The following is a 13,236-nucleotide window of genomic DNA, read 5'->3' as shown; positions in this document are numbered from 1 at the left end:
CATAAAATAAATGGCAACCCTAATTACCCGCAATCTCTACTTGAACCGAATACTGTACAACAGGCTTAGTGAATATTATATTTTTTTTTTTTTTTTTTTGTTTTGTAAATAGAGTTTTTAAACCTATCCGAAAGCATTTCTGGTGAAAATACATATAAATTATTATCTATATTGTTCGAAAGATCATTTTTCAAAAGGTCAACAATAAAGCACCTTGACATTCAGATAGCAAATACAAAAATAAAACAAGTGGCAACACTATTCAAAATTAACTCAAATGCTTCAAAATACAATTAGTTTCATTACAATATTTACTAATTTTTTATATTTTTTCTAATTGCTCACGTCATCTATGTGAAATATTCGCAAATAAATGGCAACCCTATTAAATAAAATTGATAAATTTCATTATCTCATATCAATAACGCTTTTATGATTTCCCAAAATTTTTTAATAGTAGTTAGTTTAGTTTTCCTAAATATCGCGACAAAACGGCAGTACATGGCAATATTTTTAAAACATAGTTTCTTATGCAAACCATTCAAATTATGCGTGGTATTGGCAAACTTTTCTCCAAATTCATTTGTATACTTTCATTTCTAACTTTATGCATTTCATGCAATACTTCTAAATAACTTTTATGGGCTATTATATTAGCATATGTACTATGCATAAGCAGATTATTTATTTTAGATTGATGGCAACCGCATATAATCAAAATTTTAAAATAAATGAAACCAAAATTTCTTCAGTTTGTGGTTCTTATTGCTTTTATGATTATAATTGTATTAATATTTTAGAGTATGTTTCTCAATAGGGGGCAACTTCGCTCCAAAAATATATTTATATGATATATACAATTACTTTTACATTTTGCACAATTCTCTAAATAACTTTTAGGGGATATTATATTGGTTTAAAAACATAAATAACCAATTTTAACCAGTATTAAGGCCGGATGGCAACCCGAGAAAAATTGTATTAAAAAAAGTTAAGTCAAAAAATACTTATTATAGCTTAATATAACTTAAGTAATAAAAACTAGCGTATATTTTTCAGTTTTTTTCAATAGGTGGCAACTTGAAAAAAAAATTTAACAATAGTTTTTTTATATTTTTAAATTTTTTATTTTTTTTATATTTTTAAATTTTTTTTTTTCAATTACTTTCACATTTTGCACAATTCTTCTAAATTTCATTTAGGTAATATTATATTGAATTAGATACCTAAGCAACCACTTTTAACGGGTAAAAGGTCCACAATACAGCCCTAAAATAAAATAAAAATTTCTTATTGCTGCTTAATTATAGTTTAAATAACAAAAAGTATTTTTTATGTTTTTTTGTCAATAGGTGGCATACTTTTTATTTACTACCGAAACTACTATATTGCTGAAATTGGTAGATTTGCTCACATCTTACCATAATGTATACATACATAAACATATGTATAGAAGTTTGTAGATATGTATATGAAGGTCGCCTACAGTCACTTTTGCCCAGCGATTGGTATAAATTTCAAGGCCTTCTCAGCACCAATCATCACGATTGTACCTCTACAAAATTTATTGTCGAAAAACTATATTTATTTGCATATGCAAAAACAGCCCAGCATAAATAACGGTCACATGCAGCATTACACCCACATATGTACATTTTTTCTGCTCATATGCACATACATGTCTGACGCACTCAACCGGAAGAAAGGACAATCATGGCATGCGACAGTCCAAAAAAATATCGCCTGCTGTAAAAGAATATCACCTAAGTGCTTAGTATCAGGCGGCAAACGCTGGCCAGTGGGGCACAAATAAAAGATGAAGCTGCTATAAAAACTATTACCAATTTGCATATATGCAGCTATGCTTGCGTGTGTTTGTGAGTGTGCGTGCGTAATAAAAAAATGTGAAAATAACTCAAATTGTGGGCGTTGCTGACCTTGTAAGCTGCGCTTATATGTTTGTATGTATAGACGTAGCTGATAGGTGGGTTCGTGTTGGCGGAAACTTTATTTTCATAGCATACTGTTGGGCGTTTCACAGGCACATGCGTTTTAAGGGCACAAATGCGTCCCCTTTCACCAAAATCAACAATCTACATATGAAATATGTGTAGGGGACTACATACATACATACATATACATAATAAATTTAYATAAGTTTGTTCGTATATATGTACATATGCATATATGTATATTAAAAATTTCATATTTTGGGGTGCTGTGTGACACTATCAGCTCACCTTGAGCAGCGTAAATGAAAAATAATAGTTTCAAATTTAAATACAGTTATGTACGACATAGTTGTTTTTTTTTTTATTTAAAGAAAGTTTCTCATATTCAACCAACTCCTTCAGCAAAGCACATGCTTCAAGAATATCAAAATAATTATGTATTGTAATTATAATTTGTACCTTTCAAAATTCATTAGTTATCCGTATGAATGGATCCGAAAAATGTGGATCTATAAATTTAAAAAATGTGTACATAAATCAAGCAGCCTAAAAGTATGCAATAAAAATTCCAAATATGTTTTCTTACAAATTTTACCAAATATTTGTATTCTCTTGCTCTCGTGCAACAACATTTCCCTTTTTATGCATATCTCGTAAAGGAAAATTAAAGCCTTAAAGTATGCAACATCTATTTCAATTTTTTTTGGAAATTTTCAGCAAGCGCTGACTGGTTTGCTTCGCCTCCTAATGTCACAACAAAAACGAAAATGTATTTATACAGTTATTTCGTGAGAATTATTTCTAGTTGAACTTCTTGTAACTTTTTATTTATTTTTTTATATAAATTTTATTCATCTTGGAATTTTAAAATCCAATCAGCCCTAAACTATGCAAAAAAAATATTTATTTATTTCTATAAATTTCACTTTTTCTTCTTCAACTTTTATATCGTTTTATGTCAGCATATTTTTTTTCGAATTTTAAAAATTACTTATCTATTTCACATATAAAGCTCGCTCGGGCGTTAAGCATAAAACCCAAGAGGTGATATATTTATATAAAATTAAACATTGCGATGCTTTAGGCCTGTCGTATAGCTTGAGCTTTGTTTGGCTCGTTTTAAATTCTGTACTTTGTTCTTCCCGAAATAATTTTAAAATTGAAAGTGGCAAAGCCCATTTCTAAATCATCCAAACGTACTAACAATTTCGGTTTAAAAAAAGGAAATCCTTTAAGCTTTCCCTCAAAATCGCAGCTGCTTTGAAAATCCTCTTTATTTCAAACTACAATTGGACAGCTAGTCGTCAAGCAAAATTCGCACCGACCTTCAATAACTCAACTAATTTCTCAACTCTAATTTTTCTGTCTCATAAATCTTGCAAAAAGGAAAAGAAATGACAAACTCATTAAATATTTTAATTACATCAGCACCTGATGGTGACCTCCAAGCAATGACATTGAAACAGATTTTGTCCGTGACCAAATGCCACAACAGACGCACGCACACACCGGCGCTTTAGCTCAGCTCGAGCGTAAATGTTTTATTAGCGCCACCAAATTGTCAATTTAAAAATTTAGCGCGGAGTGGCAGCGAGTGTGGGCGTTACCGTGATTGGTGTGCTCTGCTTTAAATAAATAAATAAAGTTATGGATTTGAATTTTTGTAAAGAAATACAAAATGCATTCTGGATGGATCTGGTAGACTCCTATTTTGTTAGGTATTTTTACTAACTTTTTCTATAAGGGATACTCGAAACGAAGTTAGTTATAGGAAATCATTCTGATATACTGCTAGTTCCTTTTTTTGTATTTGTGATAAGATATGTTCTAGATGTTTTCCGATGTATAAAGGAACTAACAAACCTAAAGCGGCCTACAACCATCCCTAAATCACACATAAAAAACATACTCTCTTGAGTAAATTCAGCTTTTGTTGCATATTAATTAAAACCACCGAAAATGGTGAAGCCGTCAGCGCTACCTCCTGCAGCCATTTATAAACGCGACGTTTTCTTTATTCATCCCCACCGTCTCTCCGCATTGTGCGTCTCAAACGACTTTTCAAATTAATTTACGCGTCCACTAAATAATAAATCACGCACCTGAGCTTTCGAAGTATAATATAATATTTATTAGCTAGACATTAATGAGTGTACAAAAGCAGTAACAAAGGCAGTTATGTTACTTGAAGCATGTTATATAAGTTGCTTATATTACAATAAAACATTTATAACTAATTATGTTATTGTTGTTCTATATCATTGCAGGCGAACGACTCATTCAGTATGCTAGTGAGAATCTAGTCACTGAAGTGCTTATACACCCTCAGTACAATACACTCATACAATGTATGCGTAATCTACTGAGCAGTTTTACACGACATCGTCACATTATACACGCTGGCTACACGTTCTCCGGCAATGGTTCCTGGATCTTACAGGTGAGTGGGCATTTCCAAAGAATTTATATGGACAACTGGAATACAAGTTTAGAAGGAAGGCTCACAATATGAAATACTGCTAGTCTCGAAAATAACATATACAGATATACATAATTTAATAAGGCTTTGGACACCCATAATTAACAAAAAAAAAGAGTATAAAGAAAGTAACTATAACCCAATATTATATATTAGGGAACAAGTTGTGGGTTAAAAACCCCAAAGCAAGGATCTATTCACGTAATATTCGATACCACCAAAACCTTATTGGGTTTAGAATTTAAAACAAAACCCAAAAAACTATATGTTACTCAACAATCGAGTGTTAGGTTAGGCTAAGTTATGTTAGATGGCTGATTGAAGATCGAAATATGAGTCCTCCCAGAAGCCATAAAAAAGAGGAACTCCTATTCGAACTTATAAATTACCAAATCACTTAGTACCCAAAATAAATTTGTACTCCCGCATGTGCTAACAAGTGCTTAAGTCTTGATCTCCCAAACGCAAGACAGTCAAGAAGGAAATGTTGAATTGTTTCCAAATCATCTTTTCTTCCATACTGGGTGCGCAACTATCTAGTAATAGAATACAAGAGGATACGCGAGCACCTAGAGTGCCTTTTCATGCTAGCTCATGCAAGCTATGCAATTTCCTGTGATTCCGCTGTGGCCGTGCCTCTATTGCAGTCTTATTACAAAGACACTAGATGGTATTGACATGATGTTTAGGCACTCCTCGTCCAAACCCTGAAGGCACTGTAAATGCGTCAAGGCTAGTATCGCCTCTCTGCCAACTGAGTAAATGGTCACTTCGCTGAAAGAGGCTACACTTCGGAGCAGCAGATCTACTGCTACTTTAATGACTACAATCTCGGCTGGAAGACACTGCAATAGTCAGGAAGTCTAAAGCTGCAGTTGGTAGAGAACTCCTGATAGGAAACCTCTTCACTTACCTTCCCAATATTTTAACCATCCGGAAAGAAGCTCATTTCCATTCTCCTCCAAGCGTTTATCCCCACCCAAAACTCCCTTATCGATATAAGCAGAGAAGGAGCTGCCAGAGTTCTGTTTGATTTTACTTAAACGGATATCGAACTGACCAAGAGATCGCAACTCACCAGCCTATTCCAAATTTGTTTTAAAAATATTTTCTACCACAAGGTCTTTGAAAGATGCTCACAAAACCCAAAAGCTATAAGACAACCTGTTTCCCAACAATCCAGTGTACTTAAACGAAGTTCAGAACGGACCAAGGGATCTCAACTATCTCAAATATCCAGACCTGAGCTATCGCAGGTCTGTATTTCTATTATAATCTCCAAAGATTCAAAATTGCCCACCAAATTCAATACTGAGTGCCGCACTCTAAAATTGTTTTCAAAATTAGATATTCAAACCAAGGCTCAGAAGCTCTAATCTTAGCTTGCATCGAATCGTATATCGTTGACCAATATGGCAAGTATACTATACCAAATTTCCAAATCCAAGTAAAATTTTTCCTGAGTCATACAAATTATTCGTACCACCCCGCTGAGCTGAGAATATATATCAACCCATTCCAACCGAACTTTTAGTGATGGCCGTCATCTTATATACCGTCCTATCTTTAGTTAGACCATTTTCCATTATACATATGCATCTATTCAATTATTTCCCTATAGGATGGAACCTTCTCCGTCTCCGACTTCTCGGAGGCGTTTCAGGAACACGATGTACAGCGTGTCATACGTGCCTACGCCGACACGATTACAATGAATATACATTGTGCCGATGCCGGCCACTGGCACAGCTTGCCACACAAAAGTTTTGCACGCCTCTGCAAAATACGCATCAATCCCGTTGATGTATTGGACACCAGCAGTGAGGGCATCAATGCCTTTATTGGTAAGACAAATTTAAATTATACCACAGTTCATAAGCTTTAATCTATTTTCAATCCGCACAGACTATCTAGCACCACTGCTCGTGCCCACATCACTGCGGGAATTGCTTGAGACCTCGGATGTTGTGGGTAATATACGCTTTACGCATCCAACACTATATGTCTTCCCCGGTGGACAGGGAGATGCTGCACTCTTCGGCATCAATGGTTTTAATATGTTGGGTAAGTAAACCGTCGATTTGACAATATCTCTCATAAATTACATAAATAACTTCTCCTCGCAGTTGATGGTGGCTTTAATCGCAAAGCTTGCTTCTGGGACTTCGTACGACACCTAGACCGCTTGGATGCCGTCCTCATGACACGCCTTAACAATAGCAACATACAAGGTATCAGTTCGGTAGTATCTCGCAAGCGTGATGCCCATGTTTATCCACAAATTGGACACTTCTTTGGTAATGTGCCCGATCGTAAAGGTGGTCTGCCCAGTCCCGATGGCGACAAAGACCGCGATCCATTGCTGGTTGATCTCTTCGAACATGGCCACAATTTGGTAAGCGATCTTAAGTCGCTGGACTTGAAACCACAAAACTGTTATCGCAACCAAGAGCCAATAAATCTGTATCACAAAGTTGGACATGGCACACTGGATATGTATGTGATTAGTCCTGCGCGTGACTCGAAAGAAGTAAAAGAATTCTTATCGAAGTGGCACTCCGGCGATCAGCGTCTTTTTGCCGCACGTGATACACGCGAATTCAATTTCCCACTACAAAACTTGGTTTCGATCTGCGCGCTGCTGGTGTGGCAACCAGCCAATCCAGATGATACTATCACCCGTATACTCTTCCCCGGTAGCACACCTGATTTTAAGATACAAGAAGGCTTGGAAAAACTCAAGCATCTAGAGTTCATGAAGCACTCAACCTGCACTGCCAAATCAATTGCACCAGCTATACAAACTGTGGTAACTACACGAAAAACATTCAAGTCCGCCATCGGTGCGCCTATTGAGCCACTGAGCGTAACAGCTAAACCTAAATTCGCACCAGTTGCTGCCGCGGCTGTTGCTATACAGCAAGACAACAAAACTAAAGAGGCCGCAGCTGCCGCCGCCGCTACACAAGTCATCGAAGAGACTAAAGTAGAGAAAGTAGAGGCTGAAAAAATTGTGTTACCAAAGAAAGAAGACTCGGTGGACACTGATGAACCTGCTGCTGAAACTGGCGATGAGGCTGTGCCTGAACCAGAACCAGCTATTGAGGTAGAGAGCAAGGAGGAAGACAAACCCGATGGTGAAACAGCAGATGAGGACAATAAAGAAAAAGAGGCCGAAACTGAGAAGAAGGTTGAGGTAGTAATTGTTAAGCCACAGCCACAAGCTGCACCACAAAAGGAAGAAACGCCTACACCAGAGGTAATTAAACCAAGCAGGGTTGCCAAAGGAAAGGGGGATAAACCACGTGCCGAAGTCAAGCCTGTAGTGCGTTCACGCATTGACACCAAACCACCCAAATCAATGGAGCGCAAGGGTATAAGGAAGGACTTGACTGCTGAGAAGAAGGCCTCACCCACTGCTACGCCACGCAAAGAGCCTGCAGCACCAAAACCGGGCGCAGCACGGGATGTAAAACCTCGCATTATTACACGTGCCACCAAATCCAGCCCCAGCAGTACGCCAGCCAAGAGCGCAAAAGACGCTAACAATCGCAAGGTGCTCGAATCGAAGCAGCAAGCGACACGACAAGTTACCAGCACTTCCACTACTACGACCACACGTCGTGAAATGACGCGTACCACTGCAGCGGAACGCAAGGAAACACGCACACAACAACAGCAAGCTCAACAACGTAAACCAATTTCACGGCGTCCACGTGGCGCTTCGCCAACAAAACGGGCACCCGGCAGTCCAGTCAAGTCGGCTAAGCCTAAAGCGGATTTGAAGAAATCACGTCTAGATAAAGGTGGCACCACAGATTCCAGTCTGGTGTCAACGCCATCGGCAGATGAGGCAGTTGCTGCGAAAAAACTACAAGATCTGACCGCGTCGCAAGAGTTGGATGCTGAGAAGCAACGTGAACTCGACGATCTCAAAGAAGAACAAGAAGTTGTACGTGAAATAGAAGCAGTCTTTAGTCGTGATGAAATGAAACGACAAAAGCAATTGGCTGCTGAAATGCGTGAAATGTCTAAACAGGATAGCACTACTGAGGCCGAAGAAGAGGAAGAGTATTTGATAATCGAAAAGGAAGAGCTCGATCAATATACCGAGGATTCAATTGTGGAGCAGGAAAGCAGCATGACGAAAGAAGAAGAAATTCAAAAACATCAACGTGATTCACAAGAGTCCGAGAAGAAACGAAAAAAGAGCGCAGAAGAGGAAATCGAAGCCGCTATTGCCAAAGCAGAAGCCGAAGAACGCAAGGCACGACTCGAGGACGAAGCTGCTGATGAAGCACCTGAAGCGATAGAAGCTGCAGTAGAGGCTGGCGAGGAACAAGTTGAAGAACCTGCACATAAAATAACTACTCCAGAGAAGTCAGAAATTAAAGCCGAGTTGCAAGAAATAATTACCACAGCCAAGGATATAGTCACAACACGCACTGAAGAGCAAATAACCAAAGCCGAAGAAGAACTCTCTTCACCTACGCCTGAGGACAAAATAAGCAGCGCGAAGAAAACTTCCGACACCAAAGATGAGCTTATCGAACAACCTGAAATTATGCCTGCCAATTTACAAGAAAGTCTCCCAGAAGAGAAATTCTCAGCTACAATCGAGTCCGGCGCTACTACAGCGCCAACGCTGCCCGAGGACGAACGCATACCTCTCGACGAAATCAAGGAAGACTTAATAATCGAAGAGAAATATATTAAAGAAGAAACCAAAGAAACTGACCAGGCGGCTGGATATGAAGTAGCAGACGTTAAACCAACTGAACCTGCTGTAACGGCAGCCGGCATTGTCATTGAGAAGATAGCCGAGCCCGTAATTGTCGGCTTAGCTACCGCAGAACGTGTACTGCCAATGAAGATGACTTTTCAGGCACAACAAAATCTACTGCGCGATGTTGTTAAAACTCCAGATGAAGTAGCAGATTTGCCTGTACATGAAGAAGCCGACTTGGGTGTCTATGAAAAGGATACACAAGAAAGCGGTAAAGTCATTTCGCATAAAGAAGAAATTACAAAGGAGGAAAAGGAAACTGAAGAAAAAGATATTTACGAAGGTAAAGAAATTGAAGTTGCAGAGGAAATAGGGACAATAGATAAGGTAGATGATGAGAAGGTGAAAGTGGAGATTGCAGAAAAACCATTGCAAGCAACCGAGGAAAGCGCTGTGTCTCCAACTGAAAAGAAACCGCTCTCACCTATAGAAAAACCAATTTATTCTCTCGAAAAGGAAACAACTCCCATCAAGAAAGCCGCTTCCCCTGATGAGAAACCAGGTTCTCCTTTGGATAAACTGCCATCTCCTACCGAAAAAGAAGAAATACCAGCCGAAAAAGTATCCTCTCCCACTGAGAAGCCAGAGTCCCCTGTCAAGCAGCAACCTTCACCTGCTGAAAGGCAAATATCTCCCGCTGAAAAAGAAACGACACCAGTAAAGGAAGAAGAGACGTCATCCGAAAAGCTTACTACTCCATCCGAGAAACCTGTTTCTCCAACAGAAGAAGAGACTCCGAAAGATAACAAACAAGCTTCCGCTAAAACGGATATTTTGACTAAGGAGACCCCGGCAGTTAAGGAAGTTATTTCACCTGCAGAAATATCCGTTTCTCCAACTGAAAAAGACACTCAACAATTAGATAAAACGACATCATCCGCTGAGAAGCCTACATCACCTGTTGAGAAGAAAGTGCTTAAATCAGAAGATATTATAACTGAGACGACACCATCACCAACCGAAAAATCCGTCTCTCCAACTGAAAAGAAAACTACCGAAGTAGAGAAAGAGCCATCACCTCTTGCAGCTTCTCCAACTGAAAAGGAGGCTCCAAAAGTTGGGAAAGTACCTTCCTCCATTGAGAAGCCTCCTGTTGAGGAAGAAATAGTAAAAGCAGACGATATTGCAACCGAAAAAGCTGCTTCTGAAACGGAAAAAGAATATTCTCCAACAGAAAAGGAGCCTGAGAAAGTAACTTCACCAGCAGAAAAAGACGTTTCTGCAGCTGAAAAGGAGACTTTGCATGTAGATACTGTAACTTCACCTCTTGCAAGTTCTCCAACCGAAAAAGAGGCTCCACTGGTTTCGAAATTACCGTCTCCTGCTGAGACGCCTGCATCTCCTGTTGAGAAAGAAGCCTTGAAACCAGAGGATATTTCAACTGAAAAGAAATTGTCACCAGCAGAAAAATTGGAAAAAGAAATTATTAAAACTGAGCACATTTTAAGGGAGAAAGATGCTTCAATAGTAGAAAAATCCATCTCTCCAATCGAAAAAGAAGCTATAGAAGTAGACAAAGCTCCTTCTACAGCTGATCAACCTACTCTAAAGGAAGTGCTACCTGCCTCAGGGATTCACAAAGAAGCTGAAAAGGTTTCAAGGGCTGAGGATAAACCAACTTCTCTAGTAAAAACAGAAGAAGCTGCAACTGATAAGATGATCGAGAAACCAAAATCACCTATAGAGTTAGAAGTACAAAAGAAAGATATTTTAGCCGCTGATGCAGAAAAACCAGTAACTTCATTAGAGCAAGAACTAGCAGAATCTCATAAAGCGAGCTTACCTTTAGGTATATCCGCTGAGGAACCAACTTCTGATAAAAAAGGCACGCCTCCTAAAGATAAATTATCATCACCTGTTGACAAAGCACCTACCGAAGAGTCAAAGAAGTCTACAAGCACCCCTGAAGAAAAGGATGGTAGTGAAATTACATCAGAGGACGAGCTTCCTGCGCTAGTACTTGCAGATATTGATACATCTAAGCCAAAAGATAAAGACGACACAGTTTCAGTAGGAAGTCCAGCAACTATCGAAGAAGCTATCGAGGTTGAAATGCTGAAGTCTTTACAGGCCAGTAGAAAAACTTCTCAGGAAATAAAAGATACTGATTTGAAGGTGGAATCTCGTAAAACATCGGTAGTGTTAGATGAAAAAGAAGAAGAAAAGGAAGAAAAAGTCGAACTTTCTTCAAAAGAAAAATCTCCTGTCGAAAGTATCAAAGATGAGAAATCAGCACTCGTCTCCAAAGAAGCATCACTGCCAGGGTCAACTGTCGAAAGTATTAAAGATGAAAAGTCCCCCTCTGCATCCAAAGAAATCTCTCGACCAGCTTCTGCTGCAGAAAGTATTCATAGTGATGCTGAAAAATTCGAAACAGAAACTGTTTCTTCTCCGGTTGATATGGCACCAAGAAAAATTGATACTACTGATCTTACTTTAATGTTGGACGTTTCAAAAGGAGATACCAAACTGCCAACATCATCAAGTCCTGTCGATGTGGCGGAAGGCGAGTTCTCGGAAGTTAAAGACACATTTGTAAAAACTCAAATAGCATCTGCTGAGAGCACTGCTGTTAGTGGTACGGAGACCGTTTCCAGCCCTATAGATGAAGCAAAAGATCTAATTACAGAAGCTGATATTACTGCTCGTCCGGAAAGTCCAGAAGCAGAAAAATCACCTGTTATATCAAAAGAAACATCCCGCAAGCCATCACAAAGTGAGTCTGCAGCCGGTAGTACTAAAGACAAAACATCTCCCGTCGCTTCTAAGGATACATCTCGACGAGAGTCTGTCGCAGAAAGCATAAAGGTTGACAAATCTTCAATCACTTTCAAAGCAGATACCGATACGGAAGACCTCAAAGACCAAAAGTCACCTGGAATACCAACAAAACCTGCCCAAACCCCTTCCACAGCCACAAAAAAAGAAGACAAGTCGTTTCTTGATCCAAAAGAAGCGTTAGAGCCAGAAACAACTAAAGAAAGTCTTAAAGAAGAAAAATCACCAATCATATCTGAAGAAGTATCTCGTACTGAGTCTGTTGCAGAGATCACCCAAGAAGAAAACGATCAATTTATTGAAACAAAAACTGCGCCATCAGCAGTGGATAAGGCTTCCACTAAGTTAGATCAAACAGAACTGGCACTTGATTTAGATAAAATAAAAGCCGACACTAAACTTCCAACATCTTCAAGTCCTGTAGATGTTGCTCATGGTGACTTCCCTGAAGTAAAAGAAACATCTGTTGCATATAAAACAACTCCAGCAGAAGAAACCACTGTAGCAGGCGCGGAAACAGTATCCACTCCAGTTGATGAAGCAAAAGAGTTAACTGGTATCAATGCAGAGGAGATAACACGCCCCGAAAGTCCTGAAGGTGCTTCTCCTAAAATCTCTAAAGAAAGCTCTCGACGACCATCTGTGGGAGACAATGACGATAAGTCACTACTCATATCAAAGCCAGGGTCGACAGAAGAAAGTTTGAAAGATGAAAAATCCGCTGTTCCTTCTGCGGAGCCCTCACGACGAGAGTCCGTGGCAGAAAGTGTCAAAGACGAAACGCCGGTAGTTACATCAAAGCCCGTTTCGGTAGAGGAGAGCATCAAAGATGAAAAGTCCGCTGCTCTTTCTGTAGAGCCCTCACGTCGAGAGTCCAAGGCAGAAAGTATTAAAGATGAAAAGTCAGCAGTCGAGTCCAAACCCGTATCGGTAGCAGAGAGTTTCAAAGATGAAAAATCTGCAACTCCTTCTGTAGAGCATTTATGTCCTGAACCTGTGGCTGAGAGTATAAAAGATGAAAAGACACCAGCCGCATCGAAACCCGCTTCGGTAGTAGAGAGCGTAAAAGATGAAAAATCTGCTGCTCCTTCTGCAGAGCCTTCAGTACCTGAATCCGCCGCTGACAGTATTAAAGATGAAAAGTCACCAGTCGCATCGAAACCCGTTTCGGTAGCAGGCAGCGCCAAAGATGAAAAATCTGCTGCTCCTTCCGCAGAACCTTCACGTCCAGAGTCTGCGGC

The 13,236-nt window shown here is 39.3% G+C and overlaps 1 protein-coding gene across 1 annotated transcript in view; it reads left to right on the top strand.

The window, feature by feature from the left end:
• LOC108972361 (microtubule-associated protein futsch) overlaps window positions 1-13,236 on the top strand; it is a 159,603-nt gene that overhangs the window by 135,075 nt on the left and 11,292 nt on the right. The window contains 4 exon segments of the mRNA XM_018938913.1: window positions 4,220-4,392; window positions 6,053-6,275; window positions 6,337-6,495; window positions 6,558-13,234. Coding sequence (XP_018794458.1) covers window positions 4,220-4,392; window positions 6,053-6,275; window positions 6,337-6,495; window positions 6,558-13,234 — 7,232 coding nt within the window.

Source organism: Bactrocera latifrons, unplaced genomic scaffold (genome assembly GCF_001853355.1).
Source record: "Bactrocera latifrons isolate USDA-ARS-PBARC rearing strain unplaced genomic scaffold, ASM185335v1 scaffold_4, whole genome shotgun sequence".
NCBI classification, from domain to species: domain Eukaryota; kingdom Metazoa; phylum Arthropoda; class Insecta; order Diptera; family Tephritidae; genus Bactrocera; species Bactrocera latifrons.
This window is presented reverse-complemented; position numbering and strand designations above follow the sequence as displayed.